The 10520-nt window shown below is 38.5% G+C and overlaps 1 protein-coding gene across 6 annotated transcripts in view; it reads left to right on the forward strand.

Annotated features, from left to right (window-relative positions):
* Positions 1 to 10121, forward strand: part of DCAF6 (DDB1 and CUL4 associated factor 6) — a 90234-nt gene extending 80113 nt beyond the window's left edge. For all 6 annotated transcript variants that reach the window (XM_080374579.1, XM_080374581.1, XM_080374583.1 and 3 more), the window contains 4 exons: positions 4568 to 4724; positions 6283 to 6371; positions 7945 to 8050; positions 9676 to 10121. In XM_080374579.1, the coding sequence (XP_080230705.1) occupies positions 4568 to 4724; positions 6283 to 6371; positions 7945 to 8050; positions 9676 to 9740 (417 nt within the window). In that variant the 3' untranslated portion in view covers positions 9741 to 10121. The remainder of the gene's footprint in view (positions 1 to 4567; positions 4725 to 6282; positions 6372 to 7944; positions 8051 to 9675) is intronic.
* Positions 10122 to 10520: the final 399 nt, after the last annotated feature.

Here is a 10520-nt window from a genome sequence, read left to right on the forward strand (position 1 = left end):
AAGGGTAAAGTTGTCTTGTCAATGACGTGAACGTGAAGGGAGAGTGAATTAAGGTTATGCGGGCAAATTCTGGTACTTCCTTACTTTTGAGAACTTAATTTGGCAATCTTATGATTTTTTTAATAAGCATTTTTTAAATGTAATTCTCATATTGTCGGAAAGCAAAAGATAAGTAGTATTGTAGTGATGTTTGCTGGTACCATTGGCAGGGTTGGAATGTTTCTGTGTCCATCACACTGATCCCTGCTATGTAACCACTCAAATGACATCGTTAGTGGTTTTGGTGTTCTGGCTGTGACTAGTTTTTCATGAAACAGACCCAAAAGTACAGCAGCTGGAGCTGTGGTGGTAGTGGAATGATGGAGGTGGGATTTCCTGTTTCTCTTTAGCTCTTGGAAGAAAAAAAATGCTTGTGTGAGGCCAAACTCCCTTTCTTTTTCTTATTTTTTTTTTTTTGCCATGTGCCTTCAGTTCTTTGTCCTCCTGTCTCTTCCTCACTATTTTCCCCCAGTCCTAGTCTTGTTTCTTTTCCTATCTATGCCATTTTTCCTGTGTTCCACTCACCCCAAGTCCTGCCTCCCCCTTTTAAAATGTTGACTTTAACAAAACTTTTCTTCAATAGAGATCTCTGTGTGTAACTAATAACTGGGATAAGTTGTGTGTGCATACAGTAGAGTTGAGTGCATGTATGAGTTTGAAAACAAATTTTCTAAATGTGAATTTCAATTATGTTGATTTATGTAGTGCCAAGCCTAGGTTTTATGAAATATTTAGAAATGTAAAATCAGCAGTTGCGCAAGAGAATACAAAGGAAGCAGAAAGGCATTGTAATTGAGAATTGAAATATAAAGTTATTTATTATTGGAGATAATTTAGCTGTACTTTTAACAGGATAATGAAATATATATATTAAGAGGAGCTCTAAGACAGAAACTGCCAGAAGGTGTATGTATTGGAAACATGTCTTTCACCACAGAATCCAGGAATGCAGTTTCTCTGGCTTATTTTTAGACATTGGAGTGACTTTATTGCACTGACTGCAGTCATTGGTACTTATTCTATAGACAAAGATCTAGCAAGCCTGAAGTCTAAAACTGGACATACTCACGCTGGAAATAAAGTACTTATTTTTAACAGCGGTAAGGGTTCAGCTTACTAAGACGATTCTTTATCATGGTGATTTTTAAATCAAGATAGCTGGGGCAAAGCAGAGAGCAAGGCAATGTCTCTGTCATTTTCTCCAGAGCATTTTCTGGGAAAACTATGCCAAAAGAAAGATGAGGATGCAGGCACTATCCCCTTTAGAGCTTTATTATGATGTGTTACTTGGAAAATAATTTCATAGTAGGATTCTGTGTAAATGGTCTCAAACTCAAAATTCTGCCCCTTATGCTGGAGGTTTTCTTAAATACCAAACATTAGGGAATTGTTTTATGCTAAAAGTCAAATATTGGACGTCATCTGTGTGAACCCTGAAAGCTGCTACGTAGGAAACTTCTGTTTACGTAGGTATCTCATTTACCCACTGTATGTCAACTTAACGAATTTGTAAGAGGTAGTGGTACCTGTTTAAATTGTTATCTTTTTTGTAGGGTCACATTTTTAACTTCTAGGCTCTTTCTCCAGCACAAACATTGGACTATTGTGAGCTTTCAGCTCGCATCTCATGACGGAGTTTTGACTCTTCTTGAAGCAATGTGACTCCGTGTGGCACCCCATCTAACCTCTTACCCTGCAGGTGACATAGGACAGCAATGGGGAAGGATACTGCTGCCTAGCCTGTTCCCATTTTAAATAGTTTAGCAATAGTTGTTTTGATGTCCTACTCAGAGTAAAATCATAATTGATTTCTGAATAAGATTCTAATCATTAGTGAGGAAGCGGCCAATTCTTGCTTGCTCTGACCAAATGTTTGTCTTCGTTTGGGTTACGTCTTTTTAGGAAGGGAGGGTAAGTGAGGCCTTGGCATGGGAAGATTGTTCTACACTTAAACCTAATAGTTGCTTCTTGAAAAAAATACTCTAGGGTGGCTGGTTTTGGCTCAGAAATTGAATAAGCCACATTCTTTCAGGCTGTAATCATAAGGGTATCTTGAATGTAACAGGTGTAGAATAATATCAACATTATATTTCGAGGAAACGGATACCTGATACTACTGCTACTTTTTCATGGCCTATAATTTCTCTGTAGTTTACATGATCTTTTTCGTTGTAACACTACTCTGTGGCGTAGGGCAGGCCGCTTCAGCTGCCTCCAGTTCCAAAACTCATGAGACTGCAAATCTCTGAAACACTCAAGGAGTCTGAGTTTTCCCCCTGAACTAGTAAACACACAATTAAAAAAGAATACAGCATTTACTACACAAGTAATTATTTATAAATAAATCACATTTAAGAAATAAACACAGTATGGTATAATATAAATAATAAATACGTGGATCCATACAAAAATATAATCAATGTATAAATGATTATCAGATAATACATTATCCTTATAGTTGTATGTAATACCAATTTTTGAGGAGATGGATGGCAACAAAGAGGAGAAAAAAAAAATCAGTTTTATTGGCTCACTTGTCTCCCAAAGACTTCTTCTAAGCCAAGTACGTGTCAAGGTAGCTATCTTGTCATTGACTATATCTGCTGTTTTCTTTAGTTCTCGGAATTAGGGACAGGACAGTTTAGCCATTTTGAGGGGAGAGATGGTCACTTCATTAGAGAAGTGGTCACAGCATTTTAGCAAATGCCTATCCAGAGCGACGATGCTGATGAGACTGAATATATATGGAGATTAAGACAGTAGGTTTAAATACGTACTGAGTTACAGCACCGCACACAAGGAAAGAGAAATAGATGATGTACTAAACCATTATATAGTATTCTAGCCTAAAGCATGAGCATGTTGTTTCCTAAAACGCCCCTTTTCTTTTTACCCAGAGGATGATGATGTTCCTCTCTTCATAGGATGGAGAGAAGGCTGTGCGTTGGTGGCAGGGGAAGAAAGGCAGAAGGCAACAGGGAAGCCTTTGCCTTCTCTGTGGAATGGTCCCCCTGCTCCAAAGAACGCCTTCCATCTGCTCCCTTAGCACTGTCAGAGCCTCCTGGAGAAGCTGCCAGAAGGGAGAAGCCCAAGTGCACGCTGTCAGTGTCACTTCACTGGCTGTGAGGCACCGCAACAAACCATACAGTTGCGGTGAGAGGCGGCTGTTTTTTGGGAAGCCTTCTCGAGGACCTTGGATCTTCTCTTCAAGTACCCTTCAGTTGCTGGCATGTCCTGCCCAGCTGTGTTTGCTCACAAACAGATGTGCACACTTTAACTCACAGTGCCGTGTTTGTGGATTTCCTCCCATCTTTTCTGGTTCATGAAAAATTCTCAAGTACTTTGTGCATCTTTCAAGTATTTCCTCCTTCAAATGTACAGCTCTCCAATCAGAGAAGTCTTCCTTGAGTGTTTTAATTACAGCCAATTATAATCTAGGGTCAAACTACCATGTTATCAATAACATTATAGAGGAGTTAGCTGTAGGGCGAAACAAAGATGATTATAATTTCTGATGAATGATTAAAAAATGTATATATTTTTTGTCATGCTAGTCCAGTTGGTGCAAAATAAAATTCCATAAATTGGCCCAAGATGCTAGAATGACCTTCAGTGTGAACAGTTTAATTTAAAAAAAAAAAAAAAAAGAAAAAAAGAAAAAAATAGTGCATGCTGGCAATGTATTACATATACATTTTGTTGATAGCATGGGAATGCTACTGATAATTGACAAATGTTAGCCGTATCACTTCAAGCCTTTTGCAGAGGTGCTTGGATACCTCAACAAAATAACGTTAGGAGCAACCATATAGAATATAATGCATCGTTGATGTGTCGAGAAAACTGTGATGATACTGGTTCCAGCTGCAGGGAGAGATGCTTCTGCTTTCACCTACTATTATGGTAACAGCTGAAGCTGGAGGATCGCTTCTGCCTGAATGCCTTCCTGGTTCAGTGGCTTATATTTTAATTTTGGACTCGGAGTAAGAAGTCTTAGTTCTCATCTGATTTATTATAGAAGGGGGGAGAAAAAATTCTGAAGTTTGATTTCATGACCCTTTTTGTCTGTCAGACCCAGTTAATTCCCACCCCTCAGATTTCTTAAGCTTCTGCCTCGTCTCCTCTTTCTCTGTAAATGGAAAATCTCCACCAAGGATTAGCCTGTCACACACTTTAACTTACCGGACTCTTTGCAAAAACCCTTTCACGTACTCCTGTCTCCAGTGTCATTCCTGTCACTTTGGAAAGTGACAGATCTGCTGTCACTTATTTCCAAACTGCTCAGTCCGCCCCAGCTCCTCTCCTTTTTTCTGTTAGCAGCCACTTTGCTCTGGAGATCTAATACCTTCTGAATTTTCTTTTGTTGACCATTCTTCTTTTAATGTTTCATTTAAATTGTCTTAAATGTTACTTCTTCATATGCAGAGCTTTTATTTCAGAGGTAGTGTTATTACAGGAATGGGAGTGTATTACTTGATGTGCTTTCACTAGCTAGTCTTATTAATTTTAATTTTTGTTTTTACTGCAGATAAAGGAAGCCAATTTTTGGGGATCTAATTTTGTCATGAGTGGTTCAGACTGTGGCCACATTTTTATATGGGATCGACATACTGCTGAACATCTCATGCTGCTGGAAGCTGATAATCACGTGGTGAACTGTCTACAGCCTCATCCGTTTGACCCAAGTAAGATGATCATTTTTTCATAGTCTGCATGTTCTGGTTATCTGTTGTAAAGCATTTTAAAGCTCAGTCTTAAATTCTTTGCCTTAACGGAGTATTGTAATGATTAGTGAACTATTGTTCGCTTTTTCCCATGTGAATTAGATAATACTGCTTTTAATTGTGTCTTTTACTAATGGCCTGTGGCCCTTAAAACCCTCCTTACTCAATAATGTCTTGGAATGAAAGCATTAGTGACACAGTATTTATAGAAAGTTAAGACGTAATAAGAAGAATCTCCATTTCTTGATCCCCTCAATAAATTAAATGTTTTCCATGATACTGATGAGGGAAATATGGGGTCACTGAAATGCCAGCAATGCTTTGGGAATTGCTGTTGGAATCTGGTCTCTACTTAGACCTGTTCAAAAAACTGACTGAAATGGGTGTCTCATTCTCATTGGCTTTGTGACATTAAAAGAATAAAAAAAGTTCATAGAAATGCTCTTGATTTGTATTTAGGGGAACATATTTATGGAAGAGCAGGGGAAGCAATCATGTTGTCTGACATATAGATGGAAAATCTAAACCATTCTGCAGCTTTTAACACAGGCAAAGAAAGTATTCGTGTTAGTTCTTTTTTCGTAGCTTACATGGCTGTACGGTACCAGTCAGCTGTAAATAAATAAGCAAGTGAAGTTGTTATGATAATACCAGAACAGGCTGGGTTTTTTTCAGGCAGTTTGTGGAAACATGGAATACTGCCCAACATTAGATAAGCCTTAAACTTTTAAATGTTTAATTGCACTTGTGTTCCTGTACATGTTTGGAGTGTGTGGCCCGGCTGGACGCTTCTTTTGGATGCACCTTTCAAAGTGCCCTGTAGCTTTACTGATTTCTTGGAGTGCGTCTGTCTCCCTATCACACACTGAAAATGTAATGGAGAGGTCATCCTCCTTGTAGGACAGTTAATCTTGTGCAGTTTTCCAGTGACTGAGATCTTTCTATAGAATTTTTTATTCTCTTAGTGGCTTTGTGCAATGATCTAGACGATGTTCTGGAGCTTTCTGTTTCCCCGTATTTTAACAAGTGTTTAAAGAGCATCCATTGCTGCTTTATATTTGAATATCAAATACGTTTACGTGAAATACACTGAAATTGTAAAATGTCAAAATATGTTTGAAATTCTCTTGCTTCTGGCTTTGTACCTGGGCCTACAAATCCTAAGGCTTTGTTATTAACGTGTTGCTCGTCAGGCCATCAGCAGAAATATATTAGTAGTGGCTGAGTTTGTTCTTACTTTCTATTCCTACCTTACGTATATTCAGGTGCTTTTAAAATTATTTACAACAGGAGACTCTTGATGTTTGCATGTGTTTTCTTCTTACATATGTATCAAAAAGTATACAATTTATATCTCAGATCTCATATGGAGACAGTAATTACATAGCTGTGTATTCAGCATGGGAACTGATGTTTGCAAGTCAATGCTTCAAGTGAAGTCTTTTTCTTTAACTCCAGTTAAGTGCAGAAGATAGTTGTAAAGACATAACGCATCTAATTTAGAATTACTTACTTCTAGTTCTGGCCTCTTCCGGTATTGATTATGATATAAAAATTTGGTCGCCGTTAGAAGAATCCAAGATTTTTAACCGAAAACTTGCAGATGAGGTAAGAATTTTTCTTCCCTTTTCACAGTAATGTTGCATCTTCCAATTCTATAAAAGCCTTTGGTGCCAATTCCTGATACAGAATCAACAGAGTTATTTAATGTTCAACAAATGAGCTATAAATAAAAAGCTGCCCCTTTATAAGGGCTAACCTTCCCATCATTGGCAGCAGACAAGAGGCACTTTGTAGGTCATTAACTCTCCTAGAAATGATACGATATCTGCTATTATGTATGTGAAACAAGTCAGAAAAAGTATGAACAGTTAGATATAGAAGGAAAACTGGCAGGAATTAAGAAATGAAGGTCGTGCCTGTCTTTAAACAAATTAACTGAAGGAAATAGAATGATGTACAGAAGAACAGGGACTACAAAAATCAATATGATTAAATATTCTGTGGCATAAAAGGGAGTTTAGGCTAAGATTGCAGTCTGGGAGCTTCATCGAATAAAGCCAACACTGCAAGCTCCATCAGTTATAAAAGTCCGTATGTAAAGTTATGTAACACATTGTTTCATGTGTATCCTCAAAGCAATAACAACAACATATATAGCATCTGGCCTGTGATGGTCATATAGGTGATTGCTGAATAATCGTATTTTAGTGATTTACATAGCATAATTTATTAAAATGTTAGATGTTTTTCTGTAAGTAATATGTTAGGGGACATTTGGTTGTGGAGTGGTTTGGGGTTTTCTTGTGCAGTCTCTTGGATAGCAGGGATATTATTTTCCTACCTTACGGCACCTGATCTGGGTGGGAGGAGGGACTGAATGACGGTCAGAACTTGTCTGCACTTAAAGACATTTTTATGCTTAGTGACAGCAAAAGAACCTAGTCAAAACGCTGAGAGACAAACTAAGGTGTGGGATTAGAACTTTATGGGAAAGCCAGAAGGATGACAAGGTAGCACCATGAGGAAGGAAAGAGGCAAAAAAGCGAAAAGTATTTGTTAGTGAATTTTTTTTCCTAGAAACTAAGACAGTAGGAGCTGGCTCTTTCAAGTCATTTAGAGGCAAGCTGTAGATCTGTTTAGAAATAATTACGGAGCTGAAGAGTATTCCTGAACTGGGATACAGTAATTGCTTGGATTTTCTCCAAAAGTTTCAAGCAGCATGAAGGTAGGAGTTTAGAGTAACCTCATCTCTTTTCCTTCCCACATTCTTGGCCAGCGCTGGTGCTAGAACTTTGTTCTCTACAACAGTTCCCATCTGTAACAGTACTTTCTCTCATCGGTCCTTGTTTCCTACAAGATCTCATTTCCAAAGCTTTTTCTCAGTTGCTTATCTTAATATCTACCATGCACGTGGACAACACCGTGAATGATCCTACTAGAATATTCTTTAGATAGACAATTAAATATCTGTAGGCAGAGTCCACTGTCTGACTTTTCTTACCACATACAATCGGTGCAACTGTGTTCAATAGTAATCATTAAAATATTGCTCCCTTATTGTAATTTTTGACTCTGTGAATGCCTTTTGCATAGGAACTTTGTATCTAAAAACACATATTGATGCAGTACAATTTTGTGTTCACCTTTGATGCTGTTTTTCCCCCTTCCCTGCCTCCAGGTTATAACACGTAATGAATTAATGCTGGAAGAGACCAGAAACACTATTACTGTTCCAGCTTCTTTTATGTTACGAATGTTGGCTTCGTTGAATCATATAAGAGCAGGTGAGAGACTTCTGAAGAGCTTGTCCACCACATTGGTCTATGAAATAGCAGGTGGACTGGGGAATTATCAAGATCTTCAGCTATCTGTGGCTACAGTTGGGGTTGGTGAGAAGATTCAAGGGTTATTCAAGGGTCTCTTAATGGAAACTTGGGAATCACTTCATCAGTGTGAGACTTGCATCATTTTTGCAGCTGTTATCTTTTACCTCAAAACAAAGAGCAAGAAAAGAACAAAATGTATTTTTAGATGTTACCGTACTATCCATCTTGAAATAGCTTATTTGTAACGTAGTACTAATTAGATGGTGGAAAACACTTTCTTTACTCAGGAATGATGTTTAAGGTGAGTGCCGTGTGATGGGAAGGTCGTTAGGGACGACTGGAATGAGTCTTAAACTGACTGTTATTGTGGGCTTGGAATTGCCATGGGGAGAAGGATGGTGTGAAGGTACAGGACTGTGGGAAATACTAAGGAGGCTGCTGGCAGCTGCTGCTGGGGCAACAGTGTTAGGATGTCCCTTCAGCGAAGGGGCAGCCCCCTGGGGTCTGAAACTGGGGATATGAAGGGTTGCATGGAGAATCTTCACTGGGAACTGGTGTTCCTGGATGTTAGTGCTGAAGAAGTTGACTGCAATGGGTTGATACTGAGGATGATGGACAATGGAGAGACATCATACTGGGTAGGAAGCAAGGAGATGAAGTTTTGGGAGGCTGGTCTGATGTTTGGGGTGGAAACCTAACAGAACCATAGATGAAGATGAGAGTGACTGTAGATACTGAATCGGGGGACTCCGGACTGGCTTGAGCAGAGAAGTGGGCTTAGTGTGGGGAGGTAGGAAGGAAGCTCTGCCTGGCAGCAGCTGCTGCTCCTTTTTTCACCTCTCACTGATCTGTGAGAGTTAGAGAGCCAGGAGGATGCCACTGTATCCAGCCCAGTGGTATGCCTTGCCACTGCTGTGACTGAATACCTTAGTTTGGTTTTTTTTCTTCATTTGTTATTATTTCTTTGGAGTAAAATACTCAAAGACCTGCCCAACATTTGTTACAACAGTTTCAGCAAAAATCTGTCATTGCTGGGTGGAATATTTCTTAACTGGACAGTGCATGTTGTTTGAGGGATAGATCCTGAGTCAATCGTGTTCCCTCGCACATTTCTCTGTTTGTCTTTCTGTAAACACTTACATCAAAAAAGGTACTTTTTCTGATGTATACAGTGACAGAAAGCAATTCCCCACTTTTCTGGAGTATACCAATTTCTAATTGCAGCTATTTTGGTTTCAGCTACCCAGAAGTGTCTCAAACCCTTGTATTTACTATCTCTTTTTAATATTATGCTTGTGTTCATCTTTCCTGTGCTGACAGCTAGTCAGCATCTACAAGGTTTTTCCTTTTGTACACAAATTTCACTTTTATGCCTGGAAGTCTTTTATGGCTTCTTTCCTGTTCTGCTTTCTTGTGATAACATTTCTACCCAGTCTCTGCTGTCAGTCCATACAGACCTTTTTCTCCCTTATAACCCACAGCCCCCGTCTATTGTGTATAGCGCAGGGAGATAATGTGTTATAAATATTTACCAAAAAATGAACACTTTGGAAGTTCTCTTTACTTATCTCTGTCTCTTACAGACCGATTGGAAGGTGACAGATCGGAAGGATCTGGTCAGGAGAATGAAAACGAAGATGAAGAGTAACTGGCAGTTGTGTGCAAGCGCCTAGATGTTAATGGAATTTGTATAAGACATTAATTATATTTTTCCTTACAGAGCTTTAGTGCAATTCTAAGGTATTGCTTTTGGATAACCTAACCTTTTGTTTTTGAATGACTGTGTGCATGACTTTGGGAGAGTGTGCAAGTTAAAATAAGCAAAAATGTTTTTAAAATGTTTTGCCATGTATGAGGGGTGCTAGAAGATGCAAAGTGCAATATTTTCCTTAACCTGCAAATGTGGGAGCTTGGATCAATGTTTTAAAGTAACTTTCATTATAGTAAAAACGTTGGTTCAAATAAATTTCTATACCTGCTGTTTGCATGTTTGTTGCTTTCTAATTAAAAGATTTGGTTGTTTAAAGTAGTTTTGTGGTTTTTTTTCTTTGTGCAGCCATTGATTTATAGCCTTTTAACCATAACCTTCATTTGTATTCTTTCTTACAATGTTTGTGAGGTGACAAATACAATTATTCCTTACAGTGAGCACTGGGATTCTCTGTGATTTTGAGACCCCATGCCTCTCGGTTCTTGCGTTTCCACAGGCAACCCACAAATACATAATGCAAAATCGTCTCTCCATCAGTCTTACTATAGTGTCCACTTCACATTCTCCATGCTTGAATCTGTAGTGCTGGTAAACTAGTTGTGTTTCTCTAATAGATCCAGCAGTATGTGTTCTTTGCAACAGCAGCAGCAGATATATCTTAAATTTCTATTGGATTTAGAGTAGAGAAAATTTAATGCAAAGGAACATGAATTTGAA

The sequence above is a fragment of the Falco punctatus genome, assembly GCF_963210335.1.
Source record: "Falco punctatus genome assembly, chromosome: 2".
Classification (NCBI taxonomy): domain Eukaryota; kingdom Metazoa; phylum Chordata; class Aves; order Falconiformes; family Falconidae; genus Falco; species Falco punctatus.